The 21394-nt window shown below is 37.7% G+C and overlaps 4 protein-coding genes across 8 annotated transcripts; all 4 read left to right on the forward strand.

Moving 5' to 3' along the window:
• The first annotated feature begins 5661 nt into the window (after positions 1-5661).
• On the forward strand, positions 5662-7914 carry LOC103394628 (alpha-(1,3)-fucosyltransferase 9-like). Of its 3 annotated transcripts, none has more exons than XM_008332031.3 (2): positions 5662-5863; positions 6476-7914. In XM_008332031.3, the coding sequence occupies exons 1-2, from the start codon at positions 5850-5852 to the stop codon at positions 7581-7583; spliced, it is 1122 nt and encodes a 373-aa protein (XP_008330253.1). In that variant the 5' UTR covers positions 5662-5849; the 3' UTR covers positions 7584-7914. The 3 variants fall into 3 exon arrangements, with proteins under 3 accessions (XP_008330253.1, XP_008330252.1, XP_008330255.1); XM_008332030.3 differs by having other exon boundaries at positions 5669-5990; XM_008332033.3 differs by lacking the exon at positions 5662-5863 and adding an exon at positions 5897-6075.
• Positions 7915-10741: 2827 nt separating this feature from the next.
• On the forward strand, positions 10742-13101 carry LOC103394629 (alpha-(1,3)-fucosyltransferase 9-like). 2 transcript variants are annotated; one of them, XM_025065376.1, is made up of 3 exons: positions 10742-11048; positions 11276-11323; positions 11508-13101. In XM_025065376.1, exon 3 carries the CDS (start codon positions 11508-11510, stop codon positions 12615-12617), a length of 1110 nt encoding a protein of 369 aa, XP_024921144.1. In that variant the 5' UTR covers positions 10742-11048; positions 11276-11323; the 3' UTR covers positions 12618-13101. The 2 variants fall into 2 exon arrangements, with proteins under 2 accessions (XP_024921144.1, XP_016896362.1); XM_017040873.2 differs by having other exon boundaries at positions 10742-11025.
• A 118-nt stretch (positions 13102-13219) lies between these two features.
• LOC103394630 (alpha-(1,3)-fucosyltransferase 9-like) lies at positions 13220-16522 on the forward strand. Of its 2 annotated transcripts, XM_008332037.2 has the most exons (2): positions 13220-13355; positions 15063-16522. In XM_008332037.2, exons 1-2 carry the CDS (start codon positions 13353-13355, stop codon positions 16161-16163), a joined length of 1104 nt encoding a protein of 367 aa, XP_008330259.1. In that variant the 5' UTR covers positions 13220-13352; the 3' UTR covers positions 16164-16522. The 2 variants fall into 2 exon arrangements, with proteins under 2 accessions (XP_008330259.1, XP_024921145.1); XM_025065377.1 differs by lacking the exon at positions 13220-13355 and having other exon boundaries at positions 14621-16522.
• A 355-nt stretch (positions 16523-16877) lies between these two features.
• LOC103394631 (alpha-(1,3)-fucosyltransferase 9-like) lies at positions 16878-20356 on the forward strand. Its single transcript, XM_008332038.3, has 2 exons — positions 16878-17173; positions 18131-20356. Exon 2 carries the CDS (start codon positions 18131-18133, stop codon positions 19211-19213), a length of 1083 nt encoding a protein of 360 aa, XP_008330260.1. The 5' UTR covers positions 16878-17173; the 3' UTR covers positions 19214-20356.
• Positions 20357-21394: the final 1038 nt, after the last annotated feature.

A 21394-nucleotide genomic window follows, 5' to 3' on the forward strand; every position in this document is an offset into this window, starting at 1 on the left:
CTCAGGAAAATAACACATGTTGGAGTTTTGGACTGCAGAAGGGAGGAGTAACAATGATATACCATCCTGCGGTTTACTTTAGTGTACAGTCCACACACACACACACACACGTCTCCACCCAGGCTACATTACCCTGACACAACGCTGTGGCTGTACGGTTGACTCTGATTTCCAGGTAAAGCACCCTCTAGTTATTTCTGTCCAACAAAAGTTCCCATACAGCTGTGTGAGTGACTAATGCTGCCTCAATGCTTTCCCATGTGGGCTTAATTCTAATGAAATAACAAGTGTAAAAAACCTGCTAATCTCAGGTTAGATAAAAGTGAAAGCACAACTGAGTCCCACTTACACATCTGAAGACCAGAGCCTCGGGATCAGACACTCATTCATGTATCGTTGATATCGGAATCAGAAATGATGTATTTGGACAATAACGGCAAATTGGATATCGGCAAAAAGCTAATATCCCTACATGGAATGAATGGTATAAAAGCACCTTTAATGAGCTACGGTATTTAAAATATATAAATACATGTCTCTTAGTGTCGTTTGGTAGAAGATGGGTCAAAGGATGATGTTTCCAGGAATGATTTCTGAAGTCAACAATGTGTTGGAGGAGATTTGTCACTGTCTCTAGGTTCTTGACCACCAGTAAGCATGAGTGATACTGACTTTTGCTTTTAGGTCACTATCACTGCCCGGCAACGTCTGTCCTTGAATCCCTTTTAATAATTAGAGTTTTCTGCTTTGACTTTTCAAACTTTTCCTTGAGTCCTTGCCAGCAAATACCTGAGCTGTAACTAGCTGATACCAGAGGCAGTCGGTGCAGTAAATAAAAACAACGCAGGTACAGCTTTGATTAAAGTGATTCATAGCAGCAGAGGTAATTATTAATAAAGCAAATACTGACTTCAAACATTAGTTATTAGTATTTTGTGTTAAAACATTTCTCAACTTATTTTGTCACGTGTCTACACTGTGGGGTTTGGTTTTTCCAAAAGTTAATTTACCCCATCAGATTTTCTTTGATTTCATGGTTTACAATGTCAGTGTGACCTGAATGCTGAGTCCAATGACTGGAAAACCGAAGAAACCCACCACCACCACCACCACAATTACAGGAATAACTTGATTTGTACCAAAAGTAACAAAAAAACCCAACTTAAACAAATATGTGAGGAAAAGAAAGAAATACTATTGGAAATCTTGAAATAATAATAGTAATAATACGTTGATGTAATTTCTTCTAAAATCAATTGATGACAGATCAGGCTCAATATGTTCATGTTCAAATATGAAATAAAGCCACTAGGTGGCACTATTGTGTCTTAAAGACTGCAGAGCTGAGGGTTTAGAACCAAAAGAGGAAGTGAAGGTTTGAGAGGGAAAGTCAGGATAAGCTCAGAGACAAATCTCAAATTTCCCTAAATGAAACCTTTTTTTGTCAAGGTGAATTAAGATTTAAAATGTCACCTTGTCATATTTGTAAATGTGTAGTTAATACAAGGGTAAATATAGAAGTCACCTGGGGTAAGCTACCTTATAGAGTCAGATGTACGAGGGGATTTTTGAATGTGGTATCAATAGCTTTTTTGTCTTGTTGTGTATCCACTGTGTGCTAATAGTTCCATATTGGGCTGTTGCCTGACAGAATCACACATTCTCTCTTGGGAACCAGTGACTCCAGGAAGCTATTACATCACCGCCGCAACACACTCATTCTCTCTATTTCTCTCTCTTTCTCTTTCTCCATTTTTCTCCCACTCTCAGTGTGTCATCACTGAATAGGTCATCCTTAAATCAGAGAGCCCAGCTTTTGTCCTCTGATTGCCTTTATATTACAGCAACTATTACAGAAACAGCCCATGCTGTTAGAGGAAGAGAGAGGTGGTTAGTGTCAACAAACTGCTGTGGTCACTGTTGTAGGAGGAAGCTTATGTGTGTACACTGACACACTTCTTTATTTCCCTCCTCCTACTCCTTCTCCTCCTCCTCCTTTTCGTGTACACAGCTGCCACGGTGGACTTTGGATTGACGTCCTCTGGGAAAGCGGGGAGTTTCCTTCCTGGGTGAACTAAGGCTTGAGTCATTCAGTGGGCTGCTTTAGTGATCAAAGACCAAACAGAAGACTTCTCTTCTCACCTCCAGTGATGATCAGCAAAAGAAGAAAGTTCTTGGTCTTTTACTGCAGTCAAACACACAATAACTCACAATTTCTTAGTGAAACTCTCTGAAGGCGTCTGCCCTTCACTTTGCTTCCTGTATTGAAACAAATTGTGCCACCTGTGCACCGTTGTAATACTGAATAACAGATTGAAGTACTTTTGTGGTACTTTTCAGCCAGTTTGAGTTGTTGAGTACTTTTACCAGTCCATTCTTTTTTTAATCACCTTTCAAGCTTTTCCAGATGTGACAGTCTTCTGGCATGAACGACAATTTAAACTCGACTTCTCAGTTGTTTTTGGACCCAAAGTCTGGGCTTGGTGCTTTTCAGTCGGTAACATTCACTTCTTTATTCTTTTTGAAGCATAAACTGAAATAGTTGCTGACCAATTGGAAGAAAATAACAAGGATAAGGTTATGTTGATGACTTGGTTTCTTTTAACATACCAACATAGTTGTATTTCTTGACTCTCCTCAGTTGCACATAAAGCATGTCCGTGAAGTTGTCTCTCAATCTGACAAACGTCTTTTAGGACATCAGGTTGTCTGTGATGCACTTGTCCCTGATTAAAGTCATTGACTGGTGTTTTTTTTATAGTCTCTCCAGTTCTTAACAAATCCTTTTCTTTCATCCTGATAGTTTTGTTGTGTAATTATGATGCTTTAGGAGCAGGAACAGTCATCTGTGCCCCCTTCACCTCCCGAACTTACATTGATACACCTCCAACTTCATTAATCCTAATTAGAAAGGTGATGACGTTTGAAGTTAGAATCAAACCTTAACAACACCAAATTATTATTATTATTATTATTATTATTATTATTATTATTATTATTATTATTATTATTATTTTGTGTGTGTATTTATTGTACTGTTCCATTATGGGTGCGGACTGTCTCTTGTTGTAAGATAAGGCCCTCTAGTGGTTTAAGACTGTAAACGGATCTAAGTCTGATAAACAAGGGATAATTACCCCCTTTGTGTGTGTGAGAGAGAGGGAGAGGGAGGGAGAAAGAGCGAAAGAGATAAAATTTCACTAGGCTGACAAAAATCTGAACACTGCAATGGGATTTAAGCACACACACACACACTTGAATCTACTTCAATAGTTAATAGGAGCCTTACTTGGCAGTGCTGCTGCCCATGCAGGACATGGTGGTTGAGTGCTGTGAATCACATTTTATTACGCAAAGTCAATAAAGTTATTCAATGTTTCCTTTACCAAGCACAGCATCAAAGTTGTCTGTACTTTAGCTTTAGTAGTATATGATATATTTACTGTGCATTATTGAATTTTCACCAGATATTTTAAGGTAAACATAAACCTGTCCATACAGTCACATCAACGGCTATTACAGCAATAGAGTTACACAAACCATCTCTCTAATCCAACATATGCTAGAACTAATTAATAAATCAAATAATGGATAATAGCACAGCAAACTGACATTACTACTGTAGTAAGAACAAGAAAGGCAAACAGTAGGGTTATCGTTATAATGTTTGCTCAAGACAAGGAAATAATTGATCATAAAATTTGTTTTCATAAGAGCAAATATTGACTGCACAATCACGCTCCACTTAGCATGTTTTATTTTCTCTTCCATTTCTTTAATGTGCTGTCCTCTGTCATCTGCTGCCCTTCCCTGTCCGCTGTCCAACACACACGCTCACACACACAGAGAAAACATACACACTTAGATACCACAGTCCTCTCAGGTTCTGTCAGTTTCCCTTGGTCATCAGTAGGTGGTGAAACACAAACCTACCCTCTAGCAGTTTTTCACTGAATAAGGGTAACAGCAAAAAGTGAAGGGGTAATATGGACCATACTCTCTCTCTCTCTAGCTCTCTCTATCTCTTTGGGCATGTGTGTAAATGCCAAACACATCCTCAAAATCTTGTGTGGATCTGATACCATGTGTTTACAATTTAGAAAACTCATCGATATACCAGTCGACCCAATATACGATCAAGAATTATTCTGGAAGTAAGGCAGATAAGATAAAGACCGAAATACACTAAAACACTCCCAGTAGTCATACTCAAGGCACTTCAGTACTTGTCAGGCGACAGAGAATGCCAGCACATTCCAACCAAATGCTGTTGCACTGACAGCCAAACCTCTGAAACCCATTCCTCATAGCCAAGTGACCTGTGGCATTTTTGATAATCTTCACTTCACTTTTCTGACGGGAAAAGTTACAGATTGACGTTTGCCTATTGCTACACTCATTATGGGCCTGCAGCCATATATCTTCTAATGATACCAAGTAACAGTGAGAATGGATGGAACCACTGAGGAGCCTATAATGAGCCTCTGGACACCTCCTCCAAACCATGTTCCATAGCCACTTAGCCAGACAAAAGTTAGATATTGCCTTATTCCCTTCTGTGTGTCAACCACAAACCGATGCATCAAACATGTGACTATCCCATCCACTCGGTGCACGACCATATTAGCACACAGATAAGTAGAGCCTACTGCATACTGTATCACAAAGGTTTTGGGCATCCTAGGATGTCTTCTGGTTGTGATACATTCACTTTCAGCTTGCATAAAGTTCTTCTCCTGTGGGGTTTCTTACTGGGGATTTTATTGTTGTACAATCTGTATTTGATCCAACATTGATTTTTTCTGAATTGATTTGATCTAAAAAAGAGGTATAAGCCTAATGATCAGGTGATAGTATTGGTTGTTATCTTTGATGCAGAGAGGAGCAAGGACATATTGGGTAGGGCAAATTATACATTGATTATTTAACTGTGTTCTGTAAAGTGGATGTGCAAGCACTTCTTATTGATTTAAAAAAAATAATCCAGTGGTGGCAGCCTTTCACACATTACAACCAGAGATAACAAGACACAAGAGGGTAGGACCATCTCTATACTGTTCAATATACTGACAACGACACTGTTTGAAGTGAATGAGGGCTCAAAAGATCATCTGGATGATAAAGAAATCCTCATCAAAGGGAGGAAGTACACTCTCTTGTAAAGACATTTTTAGAATGTTATGTGTTTTTAACAAATGGCGAACAGAGAAATTGACCATATTCTTTTTTATTTTCTAGGAAGTTTGAGTGTGATGGTTGTTTTCTGTTTTGAGATTTTTTTTGTAGTCTTATACGATGCGCTTACTTTGATGAAAAGTCCAAATGCTCAAACTGAAATGAGACATTTCTTAGAATCATGTAATCAATAGGCTTTTACTTATGACTTTATGATCTGGTTCTCCAGTTCTAAAAGGGAGTAAGAATTAATAATGTGTTCTTGCAGCAGAATGGCAGACAATAGCCGGTTTATGATGTGTATTAATAGTAGTAATAGTACACATAAACATTTTGTATCATTTTTTATTTTTATAATAATAATAATAATAATAATCATAGGAGAGGAGGAGCTGAGAAGGGGTGGAAGGCGTTCATTTAGGGTGGGCGTGGCTTTCATTGCTGCACCTGTTATGCAGGATCATATATTTTATTTTTTACTTTAGAAATAAATAATTACAACTAAATACTAGAAAAAATATAATTTAGATGCACAGTTCCACCTTCATGATTACTTACACCTTATCTTACTAAAACACCTGCGTTTTGGTGGTTGATGAAACATGCGTTTTTTAACCGTTGTGACCAGGTTGTGACTTCCTTCTTCCGCTCCACACGAATGTGGGGCGTCAGTAATGAGGAGAAGCAGGTGAACGTTTCATATTTCAATAAATGTTTCTTCACACGCACCCTGGCGTTTACAAACGCTGCACAGTTCAGCAATTAGTTGAAAAGTGTACGTTTGGTGTGCGGGGTTCAACCTTACGCTTACGTAGGTGAGTCAAACAATTACCGTCTTTAATATAGTAACTTCTGGGTCTTTTACGTATACACACGATTCCATAAGGTCAAGAAGCAGAGGTAAGGTTTTTCTTTATTTATTATCAATAGTAAATTCTCCAAACAGCTTACTTGTTGAATTTACGACTCATAAATGATAATGTCTTACGTAAGACGCGGTGACGTTATCAAACTTAAATCTAAAGATTGCATTTCATTTCCACCATTTAAAAATGAGTTATGTGTTGTAAAATGTAATCTAAAATTATATCTAAAATATTTTATTTTTAATCTTGGATAAAATGGGTTTTTGTTGTACTGAGTAAGCCAGTATGCTGTAGACATTAATGTTTTCTGTATTCTGAAAATTTCAAGTAGTGTTACAATTTTACAATTACAATATTAATTACAATACTAAGATTTATTTTGTTGTTGTTTGTTTTGACACTTTTTTTTGTTTCTGTGTGTTTCTTTTCTGTAGATCCAACATGGTCTCCTTATCCACCTTCTCTGCTTTGCGATCTGTCTTTATTGTAGTCCTTCTGTTGGGAGGACTAATTGTCCTGTTTTCAGTGTACTACAGATCCCTTCCACTACCAAAATGTCATCCTTCCCCAAAACAAGCTAAAAATAATATCCAAACGTCAATGGTAACAACCACAGAAACAACCAAAAAGCCACTTTTGCTGCTGTGGTTTTGGCCTGAAAGTCGAATGTTTGATTTGAAAGACTGTGAAAATATTTTAAACATTGACCACTGCGAACTTACGGATGACAGATCCAAATACTCCACAGCTCGTGCAGTTTTAATATTCCACAATGACATTAAAGATGACCTGTCTAACCTGCCCAATTCACCAAGACCCAAATTCCAACGTTGGATCTGGTTGAACATGGACACCCCTCCAAATACACGCAAGATACTAGGCATCGAATCGCTTTTCAATTTGACCTCAAGCTACAGGAAGGATGCTGACATTCCTGTCCGCTGGCACCTGACCGTCAAGAAGATTCCAGATCCAGAATACATACCACCAAAGAAAGCACAACTAGTATGTTGGATTGTTAAGCGCAGTGACCTTGACACAAAAACAGGGGACAGCTACAGCTTCTACAAAGAGCTTTCTAAGTACCTAAAAGTGGAGATCTATGACCCTTCGGATGAACGAGTGAAGGGTGACGACTACTTCCAAACTGTAGGCAGCTGTAAATTCTTCCTTTCATTCGAGGAATCAGTTCACCGCGATTATATTACTGAAAAATTTAACGGTCCACTTGCTTCTGGAACTGTGCCGGTAGCTTTAGGTCCATCTAGAAAGAATTATGAGAAGTTTGTCCCAGGTACTTCTTTCATACATGTAAACGACTTCCCTGATGCTTTTTCACTGGCTGAATTTCTAATGAAACTGGATGAAGATGATGAGGCGTATAAAAAGTACTTCATTTGGAGGCAGTTTTACACAGTGAGGCGTCCCTTCACTGACGAGAATCGTAAATTTGCACTTGGTGTTTGTCAAGCCTGTAGCCACATTGGCCACACCAACGAGTACAGAGTAGTACGCGACCTTTACAAGTGGGTTGCACAGTGATAGTAGGTATTTAAATAACATACCTCTGTGAGGGTCCTGCTATTTAAATGCAATGTAACGATTGTCCAAGACTATCAAAAGTAACAATATTTGGGATTTGGGATATAAAACTCAGGGTGGTTTTCACGTGTTTTTTTTATTGTATATATAACAATCATGCAAAACATATTTACAAACTGTAACAAGTGTTTGCTGTTGGGAAATATTAATGCCTTGCTCTGTTGCCATAATCACTTAGGGTTACTGTTTAATTTGGTTGTACCTTTGAAGTTCATGTCTAATTGCCTTTGCTAGAATGTCAATATTGTCTAAAATGAAAAATTTCTTCAAATTTTCTTTTGTGTGTGAGTATTTGTCTTTTACAGGTATACTTTTTAAAGTGTTTACCCATGCAAGGTGAACGTAGAACAAATAACAGCAAAGCTATACAACTATTATTCCTTTAGAGAAGTTTAACCCTTACCTTTCTTTGATAGGTTATGTAATTATTGACTCATTTAAGAAGCAATTCAGGCTGTGCTAGTGCACTGGAACCTTAGTTGTCGAATGCCTCCTTTTTCGAACAATTTGGATCACAAACTAAGTTTTTAACCAATGTAGGAAAGATACTGTTCTGTTAAAACCCAAAATGGTGACTCTGAATGTTCACTAAATAGTTAACCACACTTTTATGACATCTGTAGAAATGTTACTGCTCTGCTGAAACTCAACTCAGTGTCCACGGTCCAAACTCAACTGAATGTTTAGTTAAACAAATGCTTATCAGCACAGAATGGTTAACCACAAGTTTATGACACCCCAAACCCTGAATTGGGTGTGAGTGAGCGATTGCCCCAGTTGTCGTATCGGGCCAATTGTGAAGAAAGATTATCTGCAAGCATGGGAATGACGTTTGTGTTTACGGTATGGCTTAGCAAAGTCATCAACAATAGTCATTAGTCTACATTCCCTCACAATCAATAGGAGCCATTTTAAGCTTAGTGAGCGACGTGAAACAAGAAACTTTTAATGTGTAATAGTTAATCTGCTTAGTTGACAAGAAAGAACAACAGTATCAGTTACAAATCGTTAATGTGATGTGCAGTCAGGGGAGGTAGGGAATCTTGGAAGAATCTTAATCTTGGAAGTTAGTTTTAGTTGAGGTTTTAAACTGACGAGAAATGAGACTGTACATTTAACATGATTATTTTTGTGTTTTGTTTTAATAATTTGTGACTCCATGTTGATGTCCTCCAGCATCTGGATTATTTTCTTATGTTTTTTCAGATGGTCAGTTTTTAGGATATATTTACATATAGCAGGTGGATGTCACAACATACAACACAGTGGAAAGGTTATTACTTTGGTGTTTGTTGTTCATATTACTAATACAGTGATGTCTCCTAAACTGTGGAGCGTCACGTTTACACAGAAGGGAAGCTGTGAACTGAATCCGTAACTGTAGCCTGCGAGAGTACCAAATCCAACTCCTCAAAAAGGTGATTTGAAATTCAATGTAAAACTATCATTTCCATTGTAAGTATGATGTACTGTGGGTGTAAATATGGAGTAATTGAATGACGCTGGTCTTGGATGTGTTGTATTCTAGCTTAAGTCTGTTCTGCTCTCTCTCATTAAGTACTTGGTACTACACTGTATTTGGACCTGAAGGTAAGGAGTGCTCTTTGTTATCTGCAGAAATGCCTTTCAAAATCTGTCTTTCCTCTGTCTTGTTAAGTTATAACACTTGTCATCGGAGTGGTTGTGCGCTCCTGTTTTTTCCACAGTGTTGACGCTCAGCCCTTGGTATTCAAAACAATAACCAACAGCTTGTTTCTTAGGCTACTGGACTTCTAACCTCTAAAGTAAATATTCTTCTCCATGTTGTTCCGACACAGTTTGGAGCAGCTGTGGCCCTTTTGTTGCCAATCTGAATGGATAGAGGAGAATAGTGTATTGAACAGCCTTTGTAAAAGTTAACTTTTATCATCAGAGGTTGGAGTCTTGTGGAAATCCATTAAATATTCAAGCCTCCTTATTTATTCTATAAAAGAGGGACAATTATCTCAGTGCTCACTAGTTTTCTGCATGATGATTGGCCCACTATTTAATAAGCTGAAGCACTTTTTTTTTTACATTATACAACACTGACAAAAAAATGCACTGGATCATCCCTTTTTTGTATGTGACGTTGGCAAGTGACAGTGCACACCCACTCTTTCAAACAGTGACAGTGTGGTGTTTGCTTTTTTTGTTTGGTGCCTCAACTAAAGAACATAATATAACGTCTGACTGAAATGGTTTTTAAAGCTTTAATATTTATTTATTTTTTATTTCCACAGGTGGCAGTGCTGTTTACCGGGGCGTTCACCAAAATGAACCTAGCAAGGATAGGTGTGGACTTTCTGGACGATAATGGTGAGACTGGGGAGGTTGAGGGACCATAACTCATAACAACAATAAAAGTGAAGAAAGATTATCTGAAAGCATGAGAATGGTGTTTGTGTTTACAGTATGGCTTAGCAGAGTCGTCGATTTGTATCATCATTAACATCACGGAAGTATTTTAGAGCCTATAACTTCTCCAGTAACAGCAGCCAATCTGGTTGCAGGGTTGAATTTCCAGTTCTGCAGTCATTCCTTCTACCTACAGTAGGTGACTATAAACAAAGGAAAGGGCATGCAGGTAAGACATGCAAGACTATCAGAAACTGCTCAAAAACAATCTTATGCCGTTGTTGCTGTACAGTTTGGTTTAGATTAATTGAGGACTGTGTAAGGCTTTATGACGCCTGTCTTCACTGTAGTTGCGTAGAGTCAATGTTTAACAAGCTGTAATTTGTGTTGTGTTCAACAGTGACGGTTGTTTGCATCTGATACGTATCTGTACCATATTATTAACTTTTGTCACAATATGTGTCCCACTCATAAAATAACAGACATGAAGAGAAATGAAGTACGGAATCAGAACATTTTATTTAATTATAACGTTGGCATTTGAAGAAACACAATAAAAAGAATCATGTTAAATGTACACTCTCATTCCTCATCAGTTTAAAATAAAATCAAATAAATCTAACTTCCAAGATCAAGATATCTAAACCAGTGATGTGAGGTGAGGATATCTTGATCTTGGAAGTTAGATTTATTTGATTTTATTTTAAACTGATGAGGAATGAGAGTGTACATTTAACATGATTCTTTTTATTGTGTTTTTTTAATGCCCAAGTAAGAGATTTTTTTTAATCATTTGTGACTCCATGTTGATGTCCTCCAGCATCTGGATCAATGTTTTTTCAGATAGTCAGGAGTTTTGTATATATATTTACATATAGCAGGTGGATGTCACTTTACATTCCTGCAGGGCGACCACACCCTTGTTAAAACAGGAAATAAGGACAGCTCGTACTGTGTAAAGATATAAAGATAAAGAGGACGGGAGCTAACCCTAACCCATGTCAAGGTAAAATCCATTGTCTTTAATGGGTGAGTTTGACAGATAAAAGTTATAAATTAATGGTGAAATAATTATATCTGTTTTTTTAACATAAAACTAATTGGTATCTCAATAAATTAATAACAAATTTGAGTTATTATTTATTTATTTATTCATTTAATATTGGCAAATCCAGTGCTTCATAACATGAAGTTGACCATTTGTTTTAAGAAAAGAGAGGCTGTGAATTTCATCTGTAACCAATGCCTAATTTCAGTGAAACATCAGTAGCCTGTGAGAGTACCACGCCCAGCTCCTGTAAAAGGTAAGTTGAAATTCAGTGTAAAACAATCATTTCTACTGTAAGTATGATGTACTGTGGGTGTAAATATGAAGTAATTAAATGAATATTGGTCTTTTTAAAATGTTTCCCATAATTTACATGTATTTGTAGACCAGACTGCGTTTTTTACACTGTAATACGTTTTATTTCTTTTTTATTTCCACAGATGGCAGTGCTGTGTACCTTGGCGTTCACCAACATGAACCTAGCAAGGATAGGTGTGGTTGGTCTTACGAGCCTTGCATTTTTCTATCTTATGTTTTATGAGCCACTAACTAACTTTTGTCCATCATTGTTGACCAATCCTGAGGAAGTTGAAGAAAGACATTTTACAAAAACAAATTCTCCTGAAAAACCAATTGTTCTGCTTTGGTTCTGGCCTTTGAAAGTACCGTTTGATTTGTCCAAATGTCCAGAATATTTCAACATCAGCAGCTGCATACTGACTGATGATAGGTCTTTGTACAGCAAAGCAGAGGGAGTCATTTTCTTCCACAAAAGTATAAATGCAGATTTATCAAACCTGCCTCAGGAACCTCGCCCACCCTTTCAAAAATGGATCTGGTGCAATTGGGAATCTGCTATGAACACAGAGAAAAAACCACGGCTGGACAATCTTTTCAACCTGACACTGAACTTCAGACGAGACGCTGACATCACTGTTAGGAATGAGTTGACCATCAGGGATGAGGAGATGAAGGACAACATCATGCTTCCAAAGAAAGACAAACTTGTGTGCTGGATTGTTAGCAACAAATTTGCTGTTTATGGTACAACCCTGAGAGAGAACTATTACAGTGAACTGTCCAAATACATAAAGATCGATGTGTACGGTTTGGCTCATGCTGGGAAATGGTTAGACTTTGATGACTATTACTCGGTGGTTGGTAATTGTAAATTTTACCTCTCATTTGAGAATTCCGTCTACAAAGATTATTTTGTAGAAAAAGTGAATGGGCCCCTCGTGGCAGGGACAGTCCCAGTAGTTCTGGGTCCACCAAGAGAAACCTATGAGCAGTTTCTTCCCGTCGGGTCCTTCATTCATGTCAACGATTTCCCTGATCCAAAGTCACTGGCAGAGTATTTGAAGCAGCTGGACAAAGACGATGAAGCGTACATGAGTTATTTTGAGTGGAGAAGGTACTACACTGCTGCACCTCACTATCCTAAAATGGGTGAAAGATTCTACCATCCCTTCTGCCTCGCCTGCGACCACATCGCAAAAGACAAGGACTATCATGTGGTCAATGACCTGCATGATTGGTACTTTATCTGAAAAAATACTTTACTTTGGCACTTTGGTATTGATTGGACACAAATGGTGAGGAAAAGTATTTAATCGTTCTACCACGCCATAGTGGTCGGGAATCACTGATTTATTATATTTGTACTTATTAGATTTTATTGTAATGGATAGATATATATTCCTATTGTGTTGTATTATACTCAGAGAGTGTATCAGTAAATTTGAGGGGTGTCTTGTGTTTTTAGTGGTAGTTTGTTGTTTTTTAGAGTTTAGAGTAACAATGTGAATTAGTTTAATTAGTTCATAATGTGTTGGGCACACCCTCTGTCAATGCTGTCAGACTCGTTTGCTTAACAAGAATTCTGCCTCAAAGAACAAAACATCTTCCGGTTAAATCAGTTCATCTTGTGTTGGGCACAACGTATCTGCCAATGTTGTCAGACGTGTTTGCTTGACAGCAATTCTGTCTCAACACTGGAAGAAAAATCCTAATAAATTAAAATGTGTCAGACAAGCGCTACAAGTTCATCACTCTCCTTCTCCTCCTCCTCCTGTCGGCACATAATGTATCCGACCAATCATGTAAATAATGGAGAGAGATAGGAGGCGGTTTTATTATTTTTCTCACTTCAGCTTTGCTTAAGTACAACAACTAAAGCTGGCTGTACAACAAGTTGGACTGCTTTTTACAGTTGCTCACAACTGTAAAAACTTGTGTCTCAACACGCTGAATTACCTTTTCATTTTGTACTAGTTCGGCCTGAAATGGTGAGTTAAGAAATATTCATTTATTCATTCCTGTGATATTTACCTTTACAGTGTGCTTAGCATATTATATCATATTTTACATCATATTGTATTATATTATATATTTTTTTCGGTGGCAGTGGTGGCTTGGTGGTTAAGGAAGGTCCTTGGGTCTGGAGAGTTTCAGGTTTGAGTACAGCAGCTTCCAAGTTACCACTGAGGTGCTCTGAGCATGGCACCGTCCCCACACACTGCTCCCCGGGCGCTTAGAGCTGCCCACTGTTCACTTTGGTGAGGGGTTAAAAGCAGAGGTCACATTTGGTTGTGTGCAGTCACAATGACAAGTAGTTCACTTTAAACTTCTTAATATTATTCAACACTAGTGCGATTTGGGTGGCGGTCATAAAGACTGCTGCCCCTGCGACCCGGTAACGGATAAGCAGATGAAAATGCATGGATGGATTGATGCACAATGACCAATAAAGTTGATTCTTCTGTCTTTTCTTTTCTTTTAAAGAAAACATTTTAGATAAAAGCCTCTTTAAGTCCTTCAGTCATCCTGGCATTTAAATTGTTGATAACCAATGTTCCCTCTAAGCTGCGCCCATTGCTTAAACATTCTCAGCGGACAAAATAATCTATGCAGCGCATAAAATAAAATTCAAAAACACAAACTGTGTTGTAGGTATTAATTTTATTGATCATTGATCCGAAAAAATAACGTAATGATGCATCTCACTGAGCCCTGCCCATGGGGGACGTCCCCAGGTTATCAAAGTAACAGCGGAATCAAGATGCAAATGCTAAATGCAAACAACCGAGCAGCGACACGTCCACTCACCAAGTCAAAGTAAAAATGAACTGCAGTTCTTTTAAGATGGAATGGCTGCCAGATTATGTGATAAAACTGGTTGAGCTTTTTTTTCTTTTTCGAGTAAGAAAGGTCTGCTTTGAAAAACATGCAGCGAAGCCAAAGTTTGCCATCAACATACATGAAAAATAAGGTGAAATTTAAGTTAGATTTCTGCATTTACTAGTGACATTTCTTTTCATTCATTCAATTTTTATTTATACATATTTATAATTAAATGCTGTTACTACTAGATAATGTATTAGTATGAGGGTAGTATGAATGCTAATAAAAAACTGTAATTATATTTTTGCAGACAAAGGGTTATAAGAATTTACACTCTATCACAGTCTACAGCATAAGTCATTGTGCAAAATGTGAATGTGTTTTAAATCTTTACAGGTACTAGTAAGTGTTATGTCAGGTGCATATGCCTCCAGAGCAAAACCCTCACCCAGACCACAACTGGACTTCACCTAGGTCAAATGCAGGATGCTCTCATATAACATACTACACATCTGATGAACAACAAGATTTATGTCTTTTTCATTTTAAGTGGGCTAAATTACTTATATTAAAAGTACTCTAATGGAAATCACTGCTTTAATTTAATTATTTTAATAATCCATGTAACTCGATAAGCTCCAGGTTTTGAAGAAGTGTGATACGGGTGTGTGGCCACAGCGTGTACTTCTGATGTTGCTCGCAGTGGTCCTCAGCGTGCTCAGAGAACTCGGTGTATGCCCAGACACATGAAGAGTCAGAGGGAACATTGCTGATAACATTTTTTTCCATCAACAAATGTTTATGCTTCTTACCACGTGGTGATCAAAAGGCATTTCTGAAGGTAAATCGTTGTTTCTTTTTTCTTTCCACAGATGGCGCCAGGTTCCACCAAGATGTGTTATATAGCAGTCATTGCCTTTGGCTTTGCCTGCTATTTCTGTCTGTCTGTTCTTTATATATACCCAGAAACTCACATATGTCCATCTACTTTGACACAGGATAGAAAACAAACACCTGCTGTTAAAGAATCTGTGCGGCCTATAGTTCTGCTTTGGTTCTGGCCTTTAAAACTAAAGTTTGATTTCAACATTTGCGCATCTTACTTCAACATTGACAGCTGCATACTGACTGATAATAGGTCCTTGTACAGTGAAGCAGAAGGAGTCATTTTCTTCCATAAAAATATTGATGCTCATTTAAACAACATGCCAGTTGAGACACGTCCCACTTTTCAGAAATGGATTTGGCTGAATGAGGAATCTCCGAGGAACACGATAAAGAAACCACTGTTGGAAAACATCTTTAACTTGACAATTAGCTACAGAGGAGATGCTGACATTGTATGGAGAGACGAGGTGACAATCAGGAAAGACGGAGAAAAAGATGACTTTATTTTGCCCAAAAAAGACAAACTGGTGTGTTGGATAGTCAGTAACAGGGTTGCATTTACTGGAACAGGTACAAGAGAGAGATATTTTAATCAACTGTCCCAGCACATAGAGGTTAACCTCTTTGGCCGTGCACATACTGCAAAAGGTTTGAGCTTTGAAGACTATTACCCAACCATTGCAGGTTGTAAGTTTTACCTCTCATTTGAAAACTCGCTCTTCAAAGATTACATGACAGAGAAGGTGAACGGACCCATGGCAGCAGGGACAGTGCCTATAGTTCTGGGTCCACCCAGAGAGAACTACGAGCGGTATCTTCCCAGCAACTCCTTCATTCATGTCAACGACTTTCCTGATGCAAAATCAATGGCAGAACATTTAAAAAGGTTGGACAATGACATTGACGCCTACCTGGCTTACTTTGACTGGAGAAAGTACTACACTGTTCTTCCTCATCTGTTGACGGTGCCAAAACAATTTATTCATCCCATCTGCCTCGGCTGTGACCATATTGCGAGAGATGATGAATACCATGTAGTCAATGACCTTCATGAGTGGTACTTCACAAAGGACCTGGGGCTTTAAACAGCATTATTGTGTGATATCCTAATACACAGTACATACTGGGACAAGTGCTGTTCACGGGATACAGAAAACACAAAAAAATAACATAAAATAAAATAAAAATAAAATGCAAAGTTCTACTGCTTTATGGGGCCTGGTGGTTAAGGAAGAGGACTTGGGTCCAGATGGTCGCTGGTTCACATGGACCAGCAGCCTACTGCTCACTGTGGTGATGGGTTGAATGCAATCACTTTCACTATGTAATACTCACCTCTATAAAATCCCGTTTATCTACGTTAAATAAGTGTAACTAATCTCATTATTCTACTTATATTTTTATAATTGTCATTTCACAACAAATAAATGTATTGAACAAATTACCAGAAAGAGCTGCAGTGGCAGAATTCCAGTTAGTGTTTACCACAAAGGAAATGGGGCTCCAACTTCTGCAAAAATAAATAAACACGTACCGCGAGGTATCGTAAAACCCTGCTGCGGGTTTATGTTAACATGTTAAATATAACGGGCGTATTCGAGTTTAATGAAATAGTTTAATATAATGATAAAGTTAATTATACGTGATTTTTTTTTCATTTGTTATAATCACAATGTCACTGTACATTCCTCAAAAATGTTTAAAAGTTGCAGAATACCCCAAAACATAACGTATTATCTGGTCAACCACATTTACCGTAAAGTGCGATGTAATCGTGCAACCAATGTTAATCTGCGGGAATAGGCTGGTTTTAAATGCGTGCGTAAAGTTTTTTTTTATGAAAAAAATAATTAAAATATAATAAAAGCCAAATGATTTGAAATTCGTGTGATTCTGTAAACGCTGTAAAATCGTGTAAATGCACATCACGCTGCACATCAGTTCTTCCTTGATTTGTTAGGAGGAAGCGGATACCATTTGCAGACCAGAAGTGAAGACCTGTTAACCACTTTGATGACAACACTGTAGTCGGTTTCTAACTGCACGTTTGAACCCTGTGGGAATATTCGACAGCAACCGAGACACTCAGTAAAAGGTAAGATCGTGTTTTTAATAACGGTTTTATGTTAAATATGTGGCGGACAGATGGAGCTCACGTGTTTGGCTTGAGTTTTTTTTTTTTTTTTTTTTAGATCTAGGTTGATATGGAGTGTTTTGTTGTGATGTGAGGAAAAGACGTCGGACTTATCTTTACTAGAATCTGAAGATGTTGTTAAATAATAATACTTACAAAATATGGATATATTGAATTTAAAATTTTGATTTAAGATGTTCTTTTCATGGATTTTTAGATTTCTCATTTACTTATTTTTAGTTCTAACATTTTTTGGGAATTTTAAACCTTTTTTTATATTTCAATTTGTGTTGTGGATGTTTGAAATTATGGTTTCATTTTACTGTCATTAATCCACAACTTTCAGGTTCTTCTTTACCCTGTCAGAGTTTTGATGTCAGAAATGATTTCGTGGCGTGTACGTTTCCACTGTTGTGTTGTATTTCTTGTAGATTAAACGCTACTAACATTGGGAACGTTGACTGTGTTTGAACGAGCTGGCCGGCAGTCACACTGCTGTTGTTCTTCGTGTACTGTACTGTGTGTTAGGGTGCACATGTGTTTGTTAATATTAATAACATTCAGAAAATATTTTAATATAAATGTTAATAACTTTAATATAAATACTCAAATAAAAGTTGCAAAGATGCTGATAAAGGTTGCCCAGTTTTTTTCTTTGCTAAATTGTTACAATAGCCGATGTAAATATCTGAACAACGCCACATTTGAATCAATTTGGACATGTTATCGATGCCAGGGTTAGGTTTACTGTGTGCTTATGACCAGTTTCAGTTCTTATACATTGTCTGTTTTAACTCTCTAACTAAAGCTCTGTTTCAAAGAGTAAAACAGGATTGGTTAGTTTGCTAAACAAAGTAGTCCTGTGTATTATTCTTGGAAATGGTGTTCATACACACATTGTTTTCTTTGTTTCCACAGATGACCAGTTTGTGTAAAATGTCATTTCTGGAAAAAGCCACTGCTTTTGGCCTTACGTTCTCGATTCTGGCATTATGTTTTTATTTCCAACCGCCCAGTACTTTTTGTCCACCTGTGACTCCATTGTCCACCTTGAATGAAAGCACAGATTCTACAAACAAACCCATAGTTCTGCTCTGGTTCTGGCCACTTGGAGTAAAGTTTGATTTCAAGAAGTGTTTAACCCACTTCAACATCGACAGCTGCGTGCTGACTGATGATAGGTCCTTGTACAGCAAATCAGAGGGAGTGATTATCTTCCACAAAGATATTGCCTGGAATTTAAACAATATGCCTAAGGATCCTCGTCCACATTTTCAGAAGTGGATTTGGTTCCATGTAGAATCTCCTACAAACACAGCCAGGATACCAGGTGTGGAAAACCTGTTTAACTTAACGCTGAGTTACAGACGAGACGCTGACATTGTTGTGAGGAATGAGGTGACAATTAGGGACGAGGAGATGAAGGAGGAATATGTTTTAGCCAAGAAAGACACACTGGTGTGTTGGGTTGTTAGCAACACCATCCCGTCAACGGGAACATCTGTGAGAGAAAAATATTATCGTGAACTGATCAAACACATAGACATTACTGTGTACGGACAAGCATTTGGAGGCAAAGCGTTGCCTTTTGAAGACTATTACTCAACGCTTTCTAGGTGCAAGTTTTACCTGGCATTTGAAAACTCTCTTCACAGAGATTACTTGACGGAAAAGGTAAACGGTCCCCTCGTCGCCGGGTCAGTGCCTGTGGTTATGGGTCCGCCGAGAGAAAACTATGAGCAGTTAATTCCCAGTGGCTCCTTCATTCATGTCAATGATTTCCCTGATGCAAAATCACTGGCAGATTTTCTGAAGCAGCTGGACAAAGATGATGAGGCCTACGCAACCTACTTTGAGTGGAGAAGAAACTACAAAGTCGTTCCTCATCTTTTGTCAATTTGGAATGAATTTATCCAACCCATCTGCCTCGCCTGTGAACACATTTCCAAAGTTAAAGAATACCACGTGACTAATGACTTGTATGACTGGTACTTTAAATAAATATTTTAAATAAACACAACCTTAAAATGTACTTTTGCTCAGGGACCCAAAATCTAATTGGTGCTTTTTGTATGACATCATGTTTTCATTCAATCATTGTCAATACAGTGGTGTTACGTTCCAAGACCACCCACCGAAAAAGATGATTATGTGCAGATTGATAATTAAAAAAAAAAACTGTACGAAAGAAGTTGATACAATCAGTGGTTTTTATAGTCGAAAAAAGAAAAGAAGGAAAGACATTGAAAGACATTTTCGATAACAACAAAAAATCGATGTAAGACTATCAAGGATCTACAACTGGTGTTCTGTTAGGACTTCCAGGCCTTCTTCAACATTCCACTGATAAATCATCATCATCATCATCATCATCATCATCATCATCATCATCACAGGAATATGACCACTGTCTAACAACTGTTTTGTTTTGTAAATTAAGTTATAAAAATGATTTCACTTGGGTTTTTTTTTCACCTTAAGGGAAAAGTTTACATTTCACAGATTTCATTTTTTTTTAAATCTGTGACGGGAAATGTGTTTACATTACTGTTGTTGCCAAATCACCGGGTTCAAAGTGAATGCTTTTTGTGTTTATTTCTCTCCAAAGCTGTAACAAATTACATTGAATTAAAAAATAATATATTTTTTTGTCCTGCACAAAAAGTCCCTTTTTATTTAAAAAAATTTTTTTTTACTGATTTATTTTCTTTATCAAAATAAATATCTCCCGACTCTACAGACGCACTGAAGGTCCAGGGGTTAAAATCCCAGAGAAACTACATTCGTGGTGCCTCCTGTTGCATGAGACCTGTTTTTATAACTGTAATTCTGGTGATTCATTAATTTTCCACTCAGACACAGCAGTGGTCAGCAGGTGTGTACATGTGCAGAACCTTCACACAGGAACACCCCAAGTACACACATGTTTTATTTTAAGAACAGGTTCAAAGTCCACAGAGTTGAAGAGAAGTGCACTGAGAATTCAGTGCCTTTTGTGAGGAAAATCTTTGTCCTCATTATGGTAGAGTTCCTCACTTCTTTTATTGTTTCTGACTGATGACTCGTTAAAGCTTTAATGCTGTGTTGATAAAGATAATTTACATGAGAGCCATTTGACACTGCCACTCCTGCCAGTAAAATAGGTGACTAATTAGAAAGTACTGATAAAGGAAGCTGTAGCTGAGATTAGCAGAATGACAATCATAACAAAGAAGGTATATAAACTCAGTCAGAGTTATTAACTTTAATGAAAGCTAAACAGAATCAGTAGGATGAGCAGAAGAACATTGTGAACCTGACTTGTTGGGTCCACACTTCTAAATCCTCTTGATACTTTACAACAGTGTTCCCCAACCTTTTTTGAGCCACGGCACATACATATAATATCATGAAAATCCCACGGCACACTAACAAACAAAAATCTTATAAAAGTTTATGTTGTGAAATATAATAATATTCTAGTTTAAATGTACTAAAATGTACTCCTGTTTAGTTGAACACAACACTGATATACTGGCAGGAATTGAAGAAAGACACTCACAAAGATATTCTTCAACAGCTCTGATTCTCTTCTTTTGGTTGTAATTACCATCTGCTGCCACCAGGCGCAAGAGTATTTAATCCTTCTGCCACGCTGACTTTTGGGCAAAACGTATCTTGTGTTGAGCACAACATATCTGCCAATGTTGTCAGACTCGTTTGCTTATCAAGAATTCTGCCTCAAAGAACAAAACATCTTCCAGTTAAATCAGTTCATCTTGTGTTGGGCACAACGTATCTGCCAATGTTGTCAGACTCGTTTGCTTGACAGGAACTCTGTCTCAACACTGGAAGGAAAATCCTAACTTTAGGCTAAACGATCCTTCTGCTCTACTGAGTTTTTTGTGTTCCAAATAATGATGCAGCACAGCCAGAGGAGATGCTTTCTGAAAGAATGTTGCTTGCCTTTTCCACACCCTGTCTGTCACGGTGACAGTAGACCAACATCCTCCTGACTGTGACTGAAGTTTCCGCACGACTTGTTTTACAAATATTACGGTATTGTCATTTGCACTACTGGCATTTCGGGTACACTTAAGAGATATCTGAGAAAAATAGGTGCAAAAAAATATCCTCCATTTAATCGAGTAAATTTGATATTTTGTAAATTTTTAATTGATAATTCCACACGGACCTTGGAAT

Source organism: Cynoglossus semilaevis, chromosome 18 (assembly GCF_000523025.1).
Source record: "Cynoglossus semilaevis isolate Cse_v1.0 chromosome 18, Cse_v1.0, whole genome shotgun sequence".
NCBI classification, from domain to species: domain Eukaryota; kingdom Metazoa; phylum Chordata; class Actinopteri; order Pleuronectiformes; family Cynoglossidae; genus Cynoglossus; species Cynoglossus semilaevis.

Bases quoted from the DNA above. Each gene is read 5' to 3' on its own strand.
- LOC103394628 (XM_008332030.3), top strand. From the start codon at position 5,887: ATGTTTCTTCACACGCACCCTGGCGTTTACAAACGCTGCACAGTTCAG. The intron at 5,991-6,475 runs GTGAGTCAAACA...TCTTTTCTGTAG, and splicing joins TCAACCTTACGCTTACGTAG to ATCCAACATGGTCTCCTTAT.
- LOC103394629 (XM_025065376.1), top strand. From the start codon at position 11,508: ATGGCAGTGCTGTGTACCTTGGCGTTCACCAACATGAACCTAGCAAGG.
- LOC103394631 (XM_008332038.3), top strand. From the start codon at position 18,131: ATGACCAGTTTGTGTAAAATGTCATTTCTGGAAAAAGCCACTGCTTTT.